This window comes from Gastrolobium bilobum, unplaced genomic scaffold (assembly GCF_033153095.1).
Source record: "Gastrolobium bilobum isolate Gb01-03AN ecotype WA unplaced genomic scaffold, APGP_CSIRO_Gbil_v1 utg19175, whole genome shotgun sequence".
Taxonomy (NCBI): domain Eukaryota; kingdom Viridiplantae; phylum Streptophyta; class Magnoliopsida; order Fabales; family Fabaceae; genus Gastrolobium; species Gastrolobium bilobum.
In genome coordinates, this window is record NW_026896959.1 from 174,601 (window position 1) to 196,724 (window position 22,124).

The 22,124-nt window shown below is 34.1% G+C and overlaps 2 protein-coding genes across 4 annotated transcripts; both read right to left on the reverse strand.

Moving 5' to 3' along the window:
• Positions 1-6,836: 6,836 nt before the first annotated feature.
• LOC133303001 (protein UNUSUAL FLORAL ORGANS) lies at positions 6,837-8,150 on the reverse strand. Its single transcript, XM_061502825.1, has one exon. It carries the CDS (start codon positions 8,148-8,150, stop codon positions 6,837-6,839), a length of 1,314 nt encoding a protein of 437 aa, XP_061358809.1.
• Positions 8,151-16,433: 8,283 nt separating this feature from the next.
• LOC133303009 (uncharacterized) lies at positions 16,434-19,521 on the reverse strand. 3 transcript variants are annotated; one of them, XM_061502836.1, is made up of 4 exons: positions 19,358-19,521; positions 17,827-18,001; positions 17,578-17,688; positions 16,434-16,652 (listed from the first exon to the last, which is right to left on the reverse strand). In XM_061502836.1, exons 2-3 carry the CDS (start codon positions 17,995-17,997, stop codon positions 17,617-17,619), a joined length of 243 nt encoding a protein of 80 aa, XP_061358820.1. In that variant the 5' UTR covers positions 17,998-18,001; positions 19,358-19,521; the 3' UTR covers positions 16,434-16,652; positions 17,578-17,616. The 3 variants fall into 3 exon arrangements, with proteins under 3 accessions (XP_061358820.1, XP_061358821.1, XP_061358819.1); XM_061502835.1 differs by lacking the exon at positions 16,434-16,652 and having other exon boundaries at positions 17,341-17,688; positions 19,358-19,518; XM_061502837.1 differs by lacking the exons at positions 16,434-16,652; positions 19,358-19,521 and having other exon boundaries at positions 17,340-17,688; positions 17,827-18,021.
• Between the last annotated feature and the right edge of the window lie 2,603 nt (positions 19,522-22,124).

Consider the following 22,124-nt stretch of genomic DNA (forward strand, 5'->3'; position numbering starts at 1 on the left):
TAATAGTAAGGTCCTTCTCGGCTTCATGATAAACCCTTAGTTCATCAAGTTTTTCAGCATGAATTAGTATCAATTTGTGTGATTAAATGATGGAAAAAGAGGTTAATGTCCTAGAATTTCCTCAACTACAAGTTCAAGAAGCTTTATTGAGAATTTGTATTGTTCTTGTAGGAAAAGCTAGCTAAAAAGGAAATTGGAGAAGGAAGGAGATTTTGAAGAGGAGAAAAATGCCTAAGTGTTGAGCGCTAAAACGTCCACACAAAACGTTTTGGCGCCCTGTTGCAGAAAGAGGCCAAAACTTGCTGGTGCTGAGCGCTAAAACGGCCACACAGAACGTTTTAGCGCGTTGCTACATTCTGAGGACGAAAAGTTGCTGGTCTTGGGCGTTAAAACTTCCTTCAACGAACGTTTTAGCGCCCTGATGTTAAAAAATCTCTGGTCTCCAACGTTAAAACGTCTAAACCAAGTGTTTTAGCGCTTGAGTCAGTTGAGGACAGTTGAGTATTCACGAGGCATGGAAGCTAAAACGTCCAATCATGAACGTTTAAGCGTTCAAGTTAGTTTAAAGCAGTTGGGCATCCGTCAAGAATGGACGCTAAAACGCTCATTCTGAACGTTTTAGCGCCCATATTAAAATTCTGTTTTAAATTGTAAAACTATATAAGGCAAAGGCCTTCACAATTTGGGATATCTGGAGTCTTTCTCTCTCTCTCTCCTACATCAGATTCTCTGATCTGACTTCTCTCTAAAACTCTTAAACTTAGTCTTTGTATTAGTTAGTTTCTCTATTGTAATTGCACTTGGAGATTGAAGATTCACTACATGGAAATGGAGTTTGATCTTTCTTCTCTTTTATCTTCTTTAGTTATGTCTGAGTAGAGTCATTGTAGTCTGAATTCAATGGAACTCAATGATACTCTTATGTATATTTGATTAATATGATGAAGTGTTTTTCATGTGTTGATATGAGATTTTCTGATTCAATTTTTTCTACTAAAGGAGGAGTGTAGAACAGGAATGTTTACACTACTCCTATATTTGACAATTTCATCATCAGGATTATAGTACTCAAGGAATTGATGCTATAGTTCTGATGTAATCTTAAGACCTTAATATTTCATGCATATATTAAGAAAGGAATCACCAAGGGATTGGGGTCTCTGATTAATGTATCTATCAGGGTAGTAAGGGATTACATCTTGAGGATAAGTAAAAGGTTGATTAACATCACAGGAAAAAGATTTCATCATATGATCAGTTTACTTGAGTTTATTGTTGAGGAAAGTTGTTTTCTGACTACTTGTTTTTATAAATCTTAATTCAAATTTTTAGTATTAAGTTAATTTACTTTCAAATTAACTTTCTGGTGACAAAACATTCATGATTTTTACAAACCTTTGTTTAATTCAAATTAGTTTTCTATGGTTCATTGGTGTTTGAATACAAATCTCTGTGGGAACGATCTTTACTCATCATTTTATTACTTGTACGACTAGTACACTTGCTAGATCCGCAACACTTCAACACCAAGGGATTCGGCTACAAACCTTAGCTCCGCCTTGGACTACTTTAAATTTTCTTCTAGCATGGATGAGGTCTCAACAAGCTTTTACTTTTCCTCTTAAGCTTTATTTCGTTCAACGCGAGCCACATCCAACTCGACTTGCAATTCTGAATGCTTATCAAGAAGGATGGAATAAGGCTTCAATAAAGAGGCAGCCTTGAATGCATATATTTCAGCTTTTTTGAGTTCCTCCATCTCTATTTTGGTTGGAATGTCGATGCCATAGAAAGAAGGTGGAGGATGAGTCACACCCCGTAACTCAGTTGACACCCAGTGTCCCAAAGAGCACCCCTTATCAGGCCAGTTGGCAAGGGTGGCACACGAACTCCTTTGTCCACAGTAATTACTGCCTTGGAGGAAGTACCACTGGGGGCACTAGATGGAGCAGAGATTGGGATGTCAGATTCCACTCCTTGAGGATCACCCATAGTTAAATATAAGACTGAGGTAGAAGAATCAGAAACTTTTTTGTTTTTTGGCCTTGGATGAATCAGCACGAGCTTCGGCTTTCTTCCTAACGACAAAGATATAATCCAGTTCTGACATCTGTGAACCTGAAAAACGACAAAAGAAAAAGTTATGATAAAAAATGAGGCAAAAATATAATATATGAGTGTTCAACACCAGATATCATACTTGAAGGTTTGTTGGGGCTTGTTAATGCTTGGGAAACAAGATAAACAACGCTCACATGGCCATGTGAATCCATATGGTATAGTAAAGCATCAACAGTAACTTTATCCTCTTGGAAGAGTTTTAATTTAAAGGACTTTGAGGCAAGAAGATGATGTTCTTGGGTCCAGTATAACAAAAATCTCCCTTTTGTCCCGTCTTCAGAAAGAAACCAAGGTCGTTGCCCAACTTCAGCGACCACTTTAAAAAATGAACCTTTGAAATCCTTAAAGGAGTCATTAAAGACGGAAAACAATTTTCAGGAAGGCTTGCAAGCTCTACCCTGGATGTTAGACCACCCCTTTAATTCAGGAGCTTCTGACCCGGTACGAGGATTGTATACTTTAAAAAAATAAAGAAAGAGAGAAACGGAGCAGGGTAATTTCAAGGACATGCATAGCTGCTCAAAAGAAACGATGTATGCCCAGCCATTGGGATGTATTTGACTGGGCACAAGATGTAGATGATTGAGTAAATCTATTTGAAAGTCAGAAAAGGAAAAGCGGATACGAACTTTGGTCACCAAATCTCTATAAAAGAAAAAAGAGAGGGGTTCTTCTGGGTTCCTCCCTGAACAAACGGGTTCATCCTCGGTAGGGGGAATACATTAAAATCTAGCAGATTTCCAATGGGAAGCTCGAAGATGTCCTTAGCTTTCACGTTCGATCTGAAACTTAGGACCTCCATGGTAACCTGCGGATATTTGCTGACAAGGTCCATTCCGGGAAAAATAGATCCCTTCTCGACAGAGGTTAATTCGAGATTTTATCCTAGCCCGGTAGAAATTTCCTCAGCTTCTATTTCTGTAGAAGGTGACTCTATAAGAACCTAGAGCAACAAGAAGGGAAGACTAAAACAAGAAATGTACATATCTGAACTAAAAAAATTACTACTGGAAGAACTTGAAGAGTCAGACGAGAAATCAGTTGGAACTTTAAGATCACGTGGGTTAAAATTCAAAGCTTGAGTACTCTGCTGATGGGTGCAGCTACCTAACGTGTAATCGGCCATGGCGTCATTACCTCTCTCAATGAATTGGGCACTAAGGTAGAGACAATTATAACAAGGATCTGAAGTCGGCCTAGCAGATGTAAAAGGGGATGTTGGTTTGGCAGTTTGAATACCTGAACGATAAATAGAAGACAGTGAAGGAGATGATTTGGAGGATGGTTTAGATAAAATGGAGGCAGGGTTGCTCCCATATCCGCGACCTAAGTTCTGACCTCGACCCTGAATGGAGGGAGACCAAGATGATGACACTTTTTTACTACTGCCTCATCGATACCCCCCAATAATGCTGCTTGCGTTGTTTCCTCTTCGGCCTAAGGTCTCCCAAAGATCCAATACCTCGGACCCGGAGAAAGACTTTGAATAAATCTCTCTTCCTCCTCGTCAATTTCATCACTTCGGCCAAGGCCACGAGGGCAAGTGGATTTCCCCCGTCCACCAGAACTTCCCTCACTCATACTATTATTGGATGGAAAAAGGAAAGCAGAAATGGGTCATGTAAAGAAACCCACAATAAACAGATTCAAGAAAAGCCAAAAAGGAAAATGCAGTAATGGGACCTATATATAACAAATAGCACATGCAATGGCACTCAAGATGAAGACAAAATCATAGGAAAAAACATCGTTGAAAAGAACCATATGGCAGTAGCATATACCAAGTTACAAACAGAGCATGTAAAAAATATCAGAAGGAGAATTGTCAACATACCTGATAGTGAAAGTAGAGAAAGAAAGTAAGAGCAAGCAAAAACCACGCATGATTAGAAACCAAGACGCACCAAAATGAAGACGATTGCCATAAAAGGTTTACAGCAGATAGAAAAAAGATGGATATGAAATCAAAGAAAATAGAAACTTAAACAGTTCAAAATCGCGAAGCGAAAAGGCAAGGGCAAATTGGTAAAATCATGACGCAGATAAGACGGTTGAGGGACGTAACTGACAATTTGCATTTAATGTAAGTGGTGTGGGAGATGATGGAGCATGGCAGACGTATAAAAATATGCCACGTGCAGAGTAGTTATCATTATTTGGAAGAGATAACGTCTCCAACAGCAGATTAAAAGTGAAGTTGAGGTAGTACCCATGTATCTCGACTATAAGGGTTAAGATAATCCATGTATATACCTCGGTCTACAAACTAACCCGGCTGGGGGATGTAAAAGGAACCCAGATAAAAGAATTTCTCTTCAAAGCAGAATATATATGGGTAACAAGTATATGCACCCTGACACCTTGATCAACCAAGCTACCCGGCTGGGGGTAACCTGTTATGGACTTGTATAAGGCCCATATGCCATGCTTTCAATTAGCCCACCGAAGGTCACTTTGACGTATGCACCCGGTACCTTGGTCAACCAAGCTACCCAGGCTGGGGAGCAGCTATTATGGACCTGTGTAAGGCCCATATGTTCAGATGGCCCATCAACAATAATCACTTGACAACTAGGCAAGGAGTCAACTGGGCCTATTCAATAAGAGGTTCAAATCAATCAAACCCTAAAGGTAAACTCTATAAATAGAAGATGAGGACTACATATATGGACTAATCTCTCACTTTTACAATAACACAATCACTGTGCACACACACCACCCCCATTGCCTATAGCCTTATTATTGTGTACGGTGATTCGTTTCTCCCAAGGTATCTAAATCATAGATACCTAGAGAGAGCACATAATCTCATATTGATCTACTAATTCTGGACTAGACATCTTTGTCACACAGACAGAACAATAATAATGTAGTATTTATATGTCACATACATTTTCATCTTTTTGGATACTTCACATTTCAGTAGTTTAAAAAACACAATTTTCTTTGAAGAAGAAAATTCTGTTTCTTGTTTGCGTTTTATTTTTTTATTTTTTTAAGATGGCAGTTCAATTAGACACAAAACAATATGACAATCGGACTACCACATCATTACAGTAGATTAGTACTAGTAACAGCAAAAACAGCAACTCATCAAGAATGGGCACTCTAGACGTGTGTATGAAAAGAAAATACAAATTTTATTTTCAATAACTTTTCTCTCTTTATAAATATTAATAATTTTCTCTTTAAATGAAATCATATAATTATGTTTACTCTTACTTTAAAAACGACATTTGATTTTTCAGGAGGACACTTCAATATAGCTAAACTTAGTTGCTATATATAATAAAAGAAGTTTCACACTAATTACCGGAAAAAAAAAAAAAAGTTTCACGCTGATATATCATAGACGGTGGATCTAGTAGAAATCAAAAATATGTAAGTGGGTGGATTTTGTTTTCTCTATTTTTTTATAGGGCCCACAAAGAATAAATTCTCTCATGTGAAAATTTTATTTAACTTGGTTATAAGAAAGATCTGAGTCATTTATTCACAAATCAACCGTGAGCAATTAAAGTGATAATTTTTCGTTTTTTTATTTCACAAATTTATTCATTAAAATTAGGGGTGGCAATTCGTGTCGACTCGACCCGACCCGAATTTTACACGACACGAAAAATCTCAACCCGAACACGACCCGCTTTTTTTTCAGGTAGACACGACACGACACGAATAATCTTATAATGTAACCATGACCCATTATTACACGTGTTAATACGACTCGACCTGACCCGACCTGACACGAATTTTGGAATACTCACATTCAAAACTTGTATTTAGGCACTGATTTTACATCCAATAAAAGCATATACATCCAATAAGAGTGAAAAGGGTTGTTTGAAACTCTAAGTATATGTTATTTCTTTTATACCACTCACAAAAATGACTATAATAACCTTATACAAAAATTATTTGCGCGTCAGAGCGGGTTAACGAGTTGACCCGAACCCGACACAAATTTTTTCGGGTCATTTTTCTTCAACCCGAACAGTAAGCGGGTTGACCCAAACACGAAAATTTCGTGTCGGGTCCGGATCAGATTAGCGGGTCGTGTCAGAAATTGTCACCCTGATTAAAATTATCACCATTAATTTATAAATGAATGACTAAGATATTCCATATAACATGGTGATTTGAAAGAAATTTTCACATGAAAGATGGGTTGTTTAGAAAAGTTTAAAGTTTGATATATAATTTGCACTCAACAATGTATTCACGCGGTTGGTCAAACGAAATACCTTTGTAATTTGTTGGATATGACTTGATGCATTAAATGCAACATGTCTATTAGAAATAGTTAACTTGGAACCTAGCTATTTGCATTCCATTAAGCAACAGAGGAAAATAAAATAAAAACGTAACTAGTTTTATTCTAATTAACGTCTTTATAAAAATTTAGAATTTGTTAAAAGCTATTCTATAGCCTGCTTCCTATTCTTTGTTTCATTATTCCTTTATGATATATACTAATTATTAACGAGGAATAAATAAAAAGAAATAGCATTTTTGTAACTGCAAAAGGAGGCTACTTCTAATTGCATTTCCAAAATCCAAGCTAGCTATAAGCTAGTTGCTTAGAACTGCGCTACGTGATAAATATATTGACTAGTGTACTGAATAAAAATAATAATACTACAGAAGGAGTCATAGATTGCCATATATACTACCATACCATTACATTACATAAATTATATAATAAACCATTTCCACATTTAAGCATTATAACTCTGAAAGGGCAGTGCCAATTGATCAAGGAGGGAAGTAACTGGGGTAGCAAGTTTAGGTTCATAAGCAAAACCATGCAATTCAAAGCCATCATTTGCAGTGTATGGACATGGTGGAATCCACTCCCATCTCTTACTTGATATGTCAAACAGCAATGCCTTATCTGTTCCTCTTATCATTATAACAATAAACTCCCCATTCCCTACACATTCAAAACCATTCCCAACTTCTAATTCTGCAAACTGAATATAAAGTTGCTGTGGCATTCTCTCTGATTCCACCCACATTGTTCCACAAGCTTGCAAACTCCACACCCTTAAACTCTTTGGCACATTCAACTTGCTCTTCTCAACTGCAGCAACAAGGAGTAGTTTCCCTTTGCATTCAACCAAGTTTGGTGACCTAAGGAACCTCCTCATTGGGGCTTGGATTTTGAACCAAGTGTTTGATGTAATGTCATAAGCCAACACACTAAAAGGGCTACAATTCATGCAGTAGAATTTCCCCTCTGCATAAACCATTCTACCAGATTCAAGGCTACAGAGCCTAGGCAGAGAAGATGTGGTTCCCCACATGGAATAAAACCCACCTCCATCAATGTGAAAGCTTTCAGATGTTAAGTTTTTCACTGCATAAGGAGATATCATGTCATCCCCAGCAACAGTAACATCTATGCAAGTTGGGCTAATGGTTAAGCCAATAGAAGGGAAGAGTCTTGGTCTCAATGTTGGAGGTAACTGAGTTAAAGAACCAACTATAGGGTTGCATAGAAGCATGGTTTTTGGACCAGCCTCATCTGAAACCCAACAGAGTAACCCTGAAGATGAAGATGCTGGAGAGAATCCAGAAGGAACAAAAGCAAAGGAAATACGGTACCATGACATATCATAGGGATCAAAGAGGTACCCTTCACCACCACCACCACCATGTCCAGTGCTGCCACCATTGTTGTTCTTGTAGATATAGCTCTTTCGGGTTTTGTGCTTGAAGAACAAGAACCAATGGCGGCGTGGTGAGACTTGGAGGTATAATTCAAGAAAGGTATTGGAAAACAAAAGACCATACCATCTCTTGCAAACACAACGTGAACGAAAGAAAGCAGGTGGAGGAAGAAAAGCTATGACACGATCAAGAAGCCTTTGAGGAAGCTTACTCCATATTCTGCTGTTCATCCATGGAGTACTACTGTAAGTGCTGGTGGCAATGGTAACATTGCTACTACTACCAGCAACACCACTAATAGGGAATGTGTAAGAAAAAGGAGATGTCATAGAACTGATAGAAGGGTGAAAACCATCCATATTTATGTTATATGGGTTTTCTTTCTTTCAGTGGAAACTAAACAAAAAATAAAATAAAAAATGGAGGAAATGGGAAATATAGAGAAGTGTAAAAGTACTAGGTAGGGTTGCCTTTAATGTTAAAGGGAAAGGTTAGACATAGTTTCTTCTTTTGATGCAGAAAGATAGTGGTGGAAATGTTAGTGAAAGTGTTGTTATTAGGGAAGCACCTAAGAGGGGAAAGCAATAAATAGCTTACAAGAGTGGTTTTTGGAAGGGTAGTTGTTGCTGACTCATATATAGCTAGCAATCACCTGGGATATGGTTGGTTGTTTGATTCTGTTCCTCATTTTCAGTGGAATTGGAGAGTGGAGAGAATTAGGGAAGGAGATTTGGAAGAAGAACACAACCAGAAATGGAACAAAGGACGTGATTTTGAAGTTGGTTTTGGTTCCTCACTCTTCTCACATCACATGTGAAGAAATTATTGGGGTCTTGTTGGCATTGGTAGGGATGGACAAGTATATATATATATAAGATCCAAGTGGACCTTTTTGTTCAATTCTTTATTGATATATATTCATTCATATCTATCTATCTATCTATGTTGGTTTCTTTTGGTGGAAAAGAAAAGGCAAGTGAGTGTGGTGAATGCATCTATCATTTCAGTGTTGTTTTGTCAAGGCCGAGGTTGGAAGGACGATGTTGCAGAAGAGAGAGACAGATGCTATTGATGAAAGCAAAACTCCATGCTAGTACGAACACTGCCCACATTATATATATATAAAATACTGCTTAATGCTTATTATTCAATGCTCATCCAAACCCAAACCAATTTCTGAAAAGAATATCTCATGAGTGGTGTTTTTATTTTTTTATTTTTTTGTCCCTTCCTGCTCATGTTCAAAATAAAATAATATTTTTTACTTTAATTCTTAAAATACTTATGTCGAGATATTATTATTTTTTTCAAAATGTTTTTACTTTTTTAATAAAAATATTTTTAATATATGTATGAAATTAATGTCTCCTTTTTTTTTTTTTTGGTATCCTTGAAATTAATGTTTCTAATCTTATATGAATAATTTTATTTCTTACACACATAAAAGTATGTGGGGTTCATATTTTCTTTTTCTCTCTTTTCTCTTCACATGGTCTCACACAATTTTATGTGTGTTTGTAGGAGATAAAATCATCTTCTATAATATTAAAAAACATTAATCCTTTTATATATATATATAGGGAGAGGTTATAGTTATAACCTTTTTTTTTTACAACCTCTTCCAACCATATATCATAACCGTTGATTTCCGCCAATCAACAGTTATGATTTTCGCAAATTAAACTCATTAATTAATTATTAATTCATAATAAATGACAACCGTTGATTGGCGAAAATCAACGGTTATGATATATGGTTGTAAGAGGTTGTAAAAAACAAGGTTGTAAGTATAACATTCCTCGTATATATATATATTTATATGACTTCCTAAACTATAACTATTGGATGAACAGAAATCAACGAATGAGATAAGGAGTAAGACTTAGAAATCTTATTCTGGATTCAAAATATTCTTCTCCTATATATATATATATATATATATATATATATATATATATATATATATATGGGGTAAATATTTCTACAACAACTTTAGATAAGCTTATCTACAGCTGCAATTTTTAACTATATTCTCCTGGGAGAATATAGTTATAACGTTAAAGTTGTTATTTTCTCTCTCTCCACGTCATCAAAAAAGTTCTGAAAAGTAAATGAGGAGAGAGAAAAAAAGAGCAACTTTAACGTTATAACAATATTCTCATAGGAGAATATAGTTAAAAATGGCAGCGGTAGATAAGCTTATCTAAAGTTGCTGTAGAAATACTTTTGCCTATATATATATATATATATATATATATATATATATATATATATATGATCCTTTGACATCAGTGTCAAATTTAAGATTTGATATCTCATCTAATAGCTGTTAGATAGAAAAAGATCAATGATGTCACATGCTTACAAATCAGAGTCGTTGATCTTTTTTCATCTAACGGTTCTCAGATGAGGTGTCAAATTTTAAATTTGACACTAGTGTCAAAGGATCTACCTCACATATATATATATATATATATATATAGGAGAAACATTTCTCCGGCAACGTGAGATAAGTTTATATCCGGCCACCCCAAAACTACGTCGTTTTGTTTATTTATTTACTTATATTACTTAATTCATCTTTGAATGGTTATGATTCTGTTTTTCTCTCTCTTCCTTTATCATCATTGATCCATCTTTGTACGGTTATGATTTACTAGCCAGAAATAAAATTATCTCCGGCAGCTTGAGAAATGATAAGCCCATATATATAGAGTTTGCTTTTTCTGCAGTTACTGCAAATAAGTTATCTGCAGTAAGCCCGATACGACGTCGTTTTGAGCCGAAAATCATTGTGTTTTTGTAATTTTAATTTATTTCAGTGTTATAATAGTCTTTATATTTATAATTTTTTAAGATTTCAATACAAAAACGATGTCGTTTTGAAAAAAATGCAGATAACTTGTCTGCAGTAACTGCAGAAATATTTTTCCCATATATATATATATATATATATATATATATATATATATATATATAAGATTTTATTAATCTCGTGTTAAAGGAGATAAGTTATCTCATGTTATAGAAACAAATTTGTGGGCTCCACCACCTGAAAAAATAAAAAAGAAAAAAAAAGAAAAAAATGGCACAGTAGTTGAAGAATGTGTAAGAGAAAAAACATATTTCATGTAGCATGAGAATAGTTTTTCCATATATATATATATGTGTGTGTGGATCAGGATCATTTTACACCGGTACCACATCTCAACCGTTGATTTTCGTGCATCCAACGATTATAATTTAGGAAGTCATACGAATTAATTAATATTAATTAATCATTAATTACACTACAAATACCAACCGATGATTTTCGTTTCATCAATGATTAAGATGTGGTGTAAGACTTGTTAGTCTTATATTAATGTAAAATGAACATGCCTATATATATATATATATATATATATATATATATATATATTAGTAAAAAAAAACCACTGCTTATTCACACAAAGGGACAAAATAGCCCCGTCAATGTGAAGTGAAATCCAAATGTATGTACGTAGATGACGACTCTAGCAAGAAAAAGGAAAATATTAATTTGACAAAAATGTTTTTTTTTTTTTGGTAAGCGACAAAAATGTTTTATTTGGCATATATGTTTAGTGAAAAAGTTATATAAATAAGTTACTTAAAATGTTTACTAAAAAATTATAACTTTTTATGTTCAAGTGTAAATTTTGAAAAAAGTAATTTTTTTTATTATTTGTAAGAGTAAAATTTTAGATTTTCTTGTATCACGGAATAAAAATTTATAGCTAATTTAATGACAATAGTTTTTCAAAAAATAAATCAAAGTAATAAATATGTCTTTAGTTCCAAACATTGAATTTTGGTTTAAATAAAATGTTGATACCTATAATTTTTTATTTATCTGAATTTTAGTCTTTATATTTTTTTATATTAATTCATACATTAACTATTTTCTGTTTTGGTTTATTTTGAACTTAACAAGTCAACATCAACATCAATAACATCTTTATCCCAAATTAATTGAGATCGGTGGTAAATGAACCAAAATGAAAGATACAAGTAAACACTATAAATATTTTCTTTTACTAAATTTTCTCCGCCGATCTATTTATTGATTAAATCGACTAATTCAGTAACCACTTATTTTACCTATCTTTTTTAAGGATGACAATTCTCTTTTTTAATATGAGATAGATTATTTTATCTATCTTTTTTTGTCTATTTTTTCCTATTACTCTTCAATATCATTATATCAGAATTTTAATAAGGGAGCAAAATAATAAAGTTAATTGAGATTATGATCTGATAGTATTAGAGAGTGATAAACAATGGTAAGTAGAAAAAAGATAGGTAAAATAACATATCTCTTTTAATATAATTGCTTATCCAAAACTTGATTTCAGGAGTATTGATTAAGCTGAAATAATCTTATACCAATCAATTCTCTTACTTAGTGATAAAAATTATAAATATTAATCATTCATGAAAAAGAGAGAGTAATGTTTGCATGAATAGATTTTATAAATTAAGATTATTTTGTTGGGTAGTCATATAAAGATTATTCAATTAGTGCATTTAATTTGTTGTGTTGTATGTTTTTTTGGATATTAGTTGTGTTGTATGTTGATATAAAGTTATATGAACAAGATGAGAATGATAGAAAGAGTTTGTCAGATAAAAGGTACGTCCAATCCCATCGAAATGATGCAGAGAGAGGCGTGAAGTAGGAAAAGCTTTGGAGGATCAGAAGTGTTGGTCAGTACTCATACTCATAGCAATACCATACACAAGTTTCATTCATTCAGTCAATGTAAAAGAAGCTGTCTTTTGCTCTTTCTGACTATTCCTTTTCTTCTTTCTATGAGTCATAATATTCCCTTTCTCTTAGCCTATTGGCTTTTGTTTGGTTTTGTTAAGGGAAGCAAATCTCAGTCAGAATAGCCCCCCCTTCGCCCCCCTCTTCTATCACGCTGTCTTGTTTGTGTCAATCTCTCTTTCCATTATCATTTGTCTCAGAATTCAACACTCCTTCAATTTATGGAAAAAGTGGTGATGCTCACGTTTGGAAATGTTTGTCTTCCTTCAAGAAACCTCCATTTTTAGAAAAAGGCTAACTAAACATTTTTAGTATTTTGTCTTCGTTCCCAAGCAATCCCTACATATATCATCTTCATCTCTACCCTTTTTTCTTTCTTTTTCTTTTTTCTTTTTTTTTGGAGAAAGTCAACAATGCGGTGTTCTTCTCAAGTCATACAAATAAACACAACCTCCTTAAAAAAGATAATTATAAATAATTATAATTAACTTTTCATATATTTAAAGAATAAAAATTTCATAAAATTATTCTATATAGGCACCACAAACATAAAAGTCATTTTCCTTTTATTAATTTTCAAGTATATTTGTGGCATAAAATGTGAAGATTTCTTCACTATAGTTCTAAATTATTTTGTCTGAAAATTGAATCAAAGACTTTTTAACCCCAACAATATATATCTTGGGCATAACATGCTTACCAACTATACAAACTCTTGACGTTTGAGAAATATACATTTGTTTGAGCATGTAATTTGGACTTACCAAAAATGTTACTTGATAATCAAGAGTTAAGATTATTTTATACTGATATAATTTACGCTTTTAATCTTGATCATTGATCTTATTTATATATATCTAACAATTTTGATTTATTAAATATTTAAGCTGTTAGATACAAGTATATATATCAATGTCCAAGATTTGATGTAATATTTCTTATTTATTACACTAGTGTAAGAATAACCTATCCCGATAATCAATTAGGTGGATGATAAGTTTTGTTTTTTATTTGATTATGTTAAAATCAGTTTCATATTTAAATATATTAACTAAACAGTGGTTTTAAAAAAAGAAAAACCTTAAAAGATATTTATTCACATATTCATAATGAAATGGCTTTTAATATCAAAAAAGACATCATAACCCTAGCAAGTAATAATTATTAATTTATTTTTTTAAAGTTTTTAAATGGTATTTTAAAGGAAAGAATAATTTATTCTACCTATCTTTTTTTTGGCTTACCTTTGTCTACTACTCTTCAATATTATTAGATCAGAATCTCAATTATCTTTATTATTTCTCTTTTCTATTGATATTTTGATCTAATGATATTAAAGAATGGTAAGAAAAAATAAACAGAAAAAAAAATAGATAGAATAATTTATCCCCTATCTCGTATGTGGTAAGTAGGTAACATTAGGCGAATATTAATCAGGACAGTGCAAGGCATTTATTTTCGTCCATGAAGGTCAATTAATCTTGCTTACGAAGGGAGCGAAACCTGTTTTGAATACGATCTGGTCCATGATTTTTCTGTCATGTTCATTTTTCCTCATTATAAATGCTAAGTTAATTAGTGTAATTTTTTGAATTGTCAAATCTCATGCTGGGATTATGTCATTATTGATGTGTTGCAGTTTTGAACCCTGACCCCAACCCCTTACTGACCAATTTCTGCTTGCAATTTTCCCTTACACAATCGATGCAGATATCTAGTTGATGTAGTTGAAGACAAGAAAGCACAAATAAAATTTTATAGAAGATCCAACGATAACTTCTAAAAGCATGATCCTGTGCATAGAAATTGTTAATTCAAGCATTTCGATGGCTATTAATTTTCCTATCTTTTGCCACCCACATTCTCACTGGATTTCGTATTTATGCAGTTGTAATGCCCTGAGATTCGAGGCATTTTTCTAGTTGTTATGTATGTATATACACGTAGTTAAGTAAGCATTGACAGTGTTTAGAACTTACAGACGAAGTATTATTTAAATTTTTTTTTTCTACTAATCATACCTCATATTTGGATAACCCTATTCTATCAAATGTCACGGGAGGAACATTTTTCCTTGTGTAGTGATTTTTTTGTTTCTTTTTACTTTTTAGCAAGATAAAGGAATTTCATGAGTAGCAAATAAAAAAAATGACGTCATAAAATTTAGGAACAACATAAAACAGCGAGTGACCCCCTAAAGGATCAAGGAAATATAAGTAAGAAATACAAGAATAAAAATAAGTTGACAATCAAGATCATTGGTTTAAGCTTACTTTTCTTAATTAAATATCTTGATTTTGAGTTCGGAAATAGGAAAAATAGTTGATTTGTCAGGGAAATATTAGGCTAAACCATACACAGTTGAGTTTAATAGCACAGTCTTCTTCGAGATGGATGTCAAAGCGGAATACTTCTGCAGGACAGAAGAATAGTGTTGGATGATCTTCTTTGGTTGGGACAAATGTGGAAGGTACCTACAAGACATTCCGATACTCAAGTCAGTATTTGATCAATGAGCTTTTATAAAGATGGATCATATGATCATACTTAAACATTAAGCCTCCAATATATAGTAGTTGATTGGCATGTTTATATTGCCTTAATATGGCGAAATTTAATTCCATTGGTGGGTTGAAGTGACTTTTGCAGACTATCCCGTGTGTGGGAAGCCTAATTGTGGGTTATGCCTTTTAGGTATAGCTGAAATCATATGTATGTCCCTTAGTTATTGGCTATTAGGATGATTGTAGAGGTCTGAGCTGTTGCTACAATAGTTATATGTCTACGGAATGACATCAACATGGGATATACGCGTTTCCTTAACTTGTAAATCTTGACTGTCGGACCTCTTGGGCCACTCATGAGTTGAGTCTAATATCTCATGTGGATTGGATTCATATCAATAGTGTTGGAACTTATTGTATCAGTTCCACATGGCTCGAATTGTATTAATTAAAATTCTGAACTAGGACCAAATAGTGGTAGTTCAGTTGGTAGTAAGGGAGCTGAGTAAGTGGAAAGAAAAAGACCTTGATTCGATCACACATGTCACCTTTGGAAGAGGTTTAAATATCTTCATCCCTGACCCGTCCCGCACTCCGGATTAGTCTCATAGCCGGCTCAAAGAGTGTCGAAGCTTGTGAGAATATCAGAGAAAGCTAACTCGCCTCAAAAAAGTAATTAGAGTTGAGTTAACTCCAAAAAAAAAATCTGAATTAGGAAGAAAAAAAATAAAGAAAACAATGACTATATATAAGTGAAAAGAAGCATGAAATAACATTATTCTAAAACCCAAATCTCGGGTCTCCTATTGTAATTAGCTTATGTCCATTTGACATGCTTTGCTGCATTCACTTCAGAGATCCTTCTACTAAGACCAAAATGGAAGAAGCCCTCGCTGAGATAAAGGGCAATTAAAGTCTGAAGTCAGAATAGCAAACAGAGAGATCCAAAGCTAGATTACCACACAGAAGAAGTGCTACATAGGAAGCATTGAACAACTGACAAAAGTGAAAAGTGGTTCTCAAGCGTTTCTCCACAGGCACACTCTACCTTAATAACCAAATGAATCCATGTCATTAATGTGCCAGAACAGCACTCGCATACAGGACTCAAGTGGGAACAAATGGGGATGGGAAGTGTTGAACCGGAAAATCAACAGCCAAACCAGTCAAAATTGGAATAACTTCTTCCATATTTAATGTACTTTAGTTGGGGATGCATGGTAGCACCAACTATATGACCTGAAATAACAAGTCTATGGGAGTTTTGCCAGTTTAATCAAATTAAAAAAAGCAAGAATTTTTTTCCACAATTTCACCCCCCGAATAATTTTATTTACAAGTTGGTCCTTCAGTAAAAGAATTCATTTATCACTTATCGTCCCATATCACCCTGCATTACAAGTGAGTATGCAACATCTACCATCTGATGAAAGTGGGTTTAGACTAAAAGATGCAAAAGGTTACGTAAAATCAATCTTTGCAGGGCAACATGCTCCTGAATTATGATTAGTGTTTCCACCTAACGGACTCAAACTCATTGTGGCAAAGATCCCCTTTTTTCGCGTGAGCTGTAGATAAATAAACGAGAAAAGGTTACGTAAACCCAACTGCAGCCTATAGAGCTTGACCAGAACTTAAAAACTTTGAACAGTAAGTTCATTCTCTTGAAAGTAGATGGTTTACACATATCATCCTTTAAGCATAAAAATAATAAGCATCGCTAACTTTGTCCAATCTTCCGAAATCAGATTGAATATAGCATCAGATGGGCATTAGTCATCAGCATTCCACCAGTGAACAACAATGCAACACAATCCATCATTTTCATCAATTGTGAAAGAATGTGTTTTCAATCTTCCCAAATCGATGTAAATAAAGCATCAGATGACTGACGTTTATCAACACTCCGTCGTTGATTGAGCATTTTGCCCCAGTTTCTTTTTAAAAAATTATCACTTTGCTCCTCTTCCCAAATTATATATCAATTTATCCATGTTTGACCGATACTTACTTGAATAAATGACTTATCAAAGACAAGGATTTGTTCAAACTTTGATCAAACATGTGCAGATCCATATATAATTTGGGAAGAGGAGCAAAATGGTACAAAAACAATAAAATAAGGGCAAAATGATCAATCAGCCAACACACCATCATTGAAAAACAATGCAACATAACCTATCATCTTCATCAATTAACAGAACGTATCATATGAAGGGCAGCGACAACAATATCACACACAATGTGATGGTGTCATAAATGATATGCAGCACATTGGAGCTTTAATTGATATAGAAAAGAAATTACATTGGCATTCTACAACATAATTCCACAACCTCTTTTAAGTTTTAACTTAATTGAATGGTTAAAATATTGAAAAACTAGAAATTTCATCATCAAGATATTTAAAGATAAAATACAAGTTACAATATGTTTATTTTAGCTTGACAACCAAAGCATTGCCATAACATGCTAAGCTTTCCAAAAATCCACCTTGAATTGTAAAATTGATTCATATCTGAAAATCTCAAACTACTTCCTTCCTCGGCCAAGCCTCTGCAGTTGATAATTGATACTCCCCCAAGACTTTCTGTTCTTTTTACTCTGAAAAAACAAAATTGAAGATTTTTTTGGTTCTACTCAGTTCTCATGCAATATGACAAAAACAACTAAAAAAGGGTACCCCGAGAAGGAGAGGGTAGCAAAAGATGACAGCTTTCATTAAACTAATATTTATAATACCTGAGAATCCAAACAGGTATTTAATAGTTCCTTCTGCTTAGCACATGCATCATTGTCGCCATGGTTTGAAGTCAAACAGTTGAGAAACATTATCATTTCCTGCATGCAAGGTTTATGAAGAGAACCAAATTTCTTCGGGTTGATATAAAGCCCGCCAGCTTTCCGCCCCATTATCCTACATCCAACCAGGAAAATGTCAACTACTTTTTGATTTACAGATAAAAAACCCATAATTGAAAGATTTTATGTCCTTTACTCATTTTATTTGAGAGAGAAAAAGTTCATATGTCAAGAAAAAATTATAAATAAACAGTCTACAATAACAAAAGTCTAATGCCGTTGCTCATCTGATCACCAAGAAAACATTCACCCGGCTTAAGGGACAAACAAATACTGTAATCTTGTAAATTTTCAGGATGCTAACAAACTATGGCCACCTTTCATTCTGCTTCCTTCTTTGTGTTAGAGTTCATAACAATATCCACCAAGTTGGAAATCACACCTTGCACATAACGAGACCAAATCTAAAAATCTTTTGTAGCAAAACCTTTCAACAGACCAATAGATGCTTATGTAGTTCAATCACAAACCGAAGAAGTAGCTACTCGAAGTATTAAGTACCATATAACTAAGGGTTCCCTCGGCAAAGGTTAATTTATGAATTGAACCTCTTCAGATACTTTATTTTCCCTTCATCCATCATAACCAAATTCCTCTCTATATCTGTTCTAACTATTGTAGGGATAGCACCTCTTATCCAAAAAAATTCAAAAATATGAATCCATTAACCTAGCCCCCAAAGAAAGTGTTATTCCTCTTGGGCACACCAGTAAAAACACTACAGCCCCTGAACACATAGTTGTTATTTTTTTTTTGGAGATATTCCAATTGGTTCATCGCTTCGCGACTAATCCGATTCGGGGCGAGTTCCGAAATTAAGACTTTAGACCCCTCCCAATGACGGTACTGAGAAGGATCGAACAATGCTCTCACCCCCACCTGCTCAGTTTCCTTGCACCAAATTAGCTACTATCGTTTAGTCCTAAACGCATAACTGTTTAAGGTAAAGGACTGCTCCTTTTTTTTTTTTACTTCAATTAATAAGTATAAACAGCTAATGATGTGTACATGCAGAGGGTAGCACAACTTGCTGCAAGTTATATGATTTATGATTCTAAGCAGAATGCTTTTGTTCTTCATAAAATAGTAACCTTTATTTTATGAATTTTTGTTCCATTTCTATTCATAGGATGCTCCAAGACTTGAATAACTGTTCTAGGTACTCACTCGCCTTTTTTCACTTATGCAACTCACACCCATCATAGAAAACACAATACATAAATAAAATAAACAAATCTCCCAAAATATATAAGAAAAAAAGACACTAAGAAATTCATCTCATTGAAAAATTAAAGGACCCATTGATGGTTTATATGCTGACGTTTGAATACCAGTTAGGAAGCATAGCTGGAACTGAATTTTAAAGATAAGCGAAGCATGGTAGAGACAGAACGAGAATAGAAGAGGTTACCCCAGAGAGATGGGTGGCGACGCCGGGGAGGTTGAGACTGCAACTTGAACGGAGAAGACGCCGGCGATCTATGAGAGCGAGAAGAGACAAGAAAGCAATAGAAAAACAGAAAGAAAAAAAAAAGATGCAGAAAGAAAAAGGAGTGGGCCTGGGCTATTTGGAAATTTTAGGGTTTAGACATTCAAGTGAGGTCCACGAATTGGGTTTCTTATTTATTGTTCTCAACTATGCTATTAAAACTGGCTCGGTCATTGACTCGGTCGAGGTATTGAGTTATTGGGTCACTGGTTTAACCAGTGGGTCACTGGTTCAATCGCATGACCCGATAATTATATGTAATTTTATAATTTATATTAAAAATTACAAACATACTCAAATATCTAAAAAAAATGATAAAAATTTTAAACATTTTAATGTAAAAAGTATTAAATCACATATTATTATTTAATAAAAGATCAAACAAAAATATGTTGATCGTGATACGGGGCTTTAGGTTCAGAAAATGATATCTCTAACTATAAATTAATTAAAAAATTTCTGCATAGTACATAATTGAGATAATATTAGTGTTGTAGGTACATCACTTATGTAAGTCAAAAAGCAAAAAAATATTCAAATATTTCCATTATGACTTTTTTTGAAAAAAAAAATTTGGAAATTTTTTTTTAGGACCGGGTCGGGTTACCGGTTAACCGGCCGGGTCACCGGTTTTTTATGAAAACCGGTCGGGTCGAACCGAGTCGCACCGGTTCTGATGCATGGTCGGTATGTTGTTTCAACCGGACCGGTTATATGACCTGTTTACCGGTTCCCGGGTCGACCCGGCCGGGTTGGTCCGGGTTTAATAACACTGCTCTCAACTATAGAGCTTTAGCTCGATCCACTCCGTCTAATTTTTATTTTTATTTTTATTCGGTTTCTTTGACAATTTGTCTCGAGATTGAATAATCTTATTTTTCAGAATGAATTTTCTGGATCAATGACCCTTTTAATGTAATTTTTTTAATTTTGCAAAATGGTCGGGAGCCTCACAATCTCTAAGAATCCATGAATTAGTCATTAACACGGAGCATTCCACAGCACACCATAACTTCTTAGCTCTTTTCCACACGATTATCACCCATGAATCCTTAAAGATAAGAGGACTGTAATACTGGATCATATCAGAGTTACTTTCTAATACACTGGATCCTTTGGCAGGGCAAGTGTGGAGCATGTTTGCTTTCTCTTTGAGAGATAGTAATTATAGTAACAACATTATAATTGGCTTTTAAAAAGAAGAGAGAAACTTAGAACATATTCACAAGTTTTTATTTCTCAAACTGGATATGATTCTTCGATATCTTACAAAAATTTCTAAACTTCCTTTTAAGGGGCGTTTGGTAGAGGAAAAAAAATTTACGAGGGAAATATAATTACTAGGAATATGGTAGGAAAGTGAGTTTGGTAGGAAAGTTAAAAAAAAAGATGTTTGATAGGTCAAAATATTACTGAAAAAATTGGGTTAAATTTTCTGAGTCTATGTTTGATTGAAGGTAAAATATTGACGAAGTTACGATAAACCAAAACCTAGATATAGTCTTTTGACTAAGCAAACTAGGCTTTTTGACTAAATACAATACAAACCAAACTAACATGACAAACTTTTTGACTTCGACACACTAAAGCCAAAATTATTAAAGCAACTTTAAATTACAACCACACAACATAAAGTGACTTTTGACTAAATGGAATCTTTGAAAGTGATCTTGTCTCCTTAGTCATCGCTACTAAGTGACAGATTGAGTTGTTTCCTTTCTTCTGAGTTGTCATCCTCGTAGAAATTGTGATACCATCCTTTGTCAGTCTGCATCTTTTCTTGCATTATTTTATCCATGATGTCAGCATTCGGATCTTTCTAGATATAATCAAGAGAAAGATCAAAATATGACTTATTAAGCTTTTCTGGTTCTTGGACTAGGTCAAAAACAAGTTCAATTTCTATTGGACTTGGGCCTAGTGAAGAGCTTGGATCTTGAAAACTTGGGCCTTAAGAAGAATTTGCTTAAAATGGGTCTACTTGTCTTGTGGATCTTTGATGATCATCATATCCATTTATCTCTTTTATATGTTGCAACAGTTTGGTCTTAGAGATTGGATCTAACGGATAACCATCAAAATATCCCATAGATAGGCTATGTTTTGAGACCATATAAATCCACCTGGTCTTTGCCAATAAGGTCTGTGGATGATGAAGACAACAACAACCTTTGAAATTTCTTTCTGTGTCTTTCCCTCTCATACTTTAGACTGGATGATCTTATGTAGCTCTTTTCTCCACCAAGATAATGGAGAATACCATTTCAGTAGTGTCCGTAGATTATAATCTGATTTCTCAGGATCAGTGAGAATCTTATAAGTTCTTCGGACTGCCAAGGCTAAAGGAACTAGGAATGGACTGTTAGGCACCATATACTCCAAAAAGTATCTAAGATAATATCAAAACCAACATCACAAAATATCTCTAAAATTCCTAGATAAGGAACTTCAGGATTAAAATTTGCAATCATAACATTTTTTGCTTTCATTGTTCTGTGAAGGTAGTAGAAGTAATGTTATATAGCAAAATTTTGGATTTGAATGATAGAAATTGGGTTTCCTAATCCAGGAGGATAGTTTCTTTTGTATTTGGCTCTTGGAGGAAGAGGTTCCTTCATGAATATCAAAGGAAAACTAGTTGTGTTGGAAATGACTTGGATAATAATAAGAGGTCTGGATATGGGTGGTC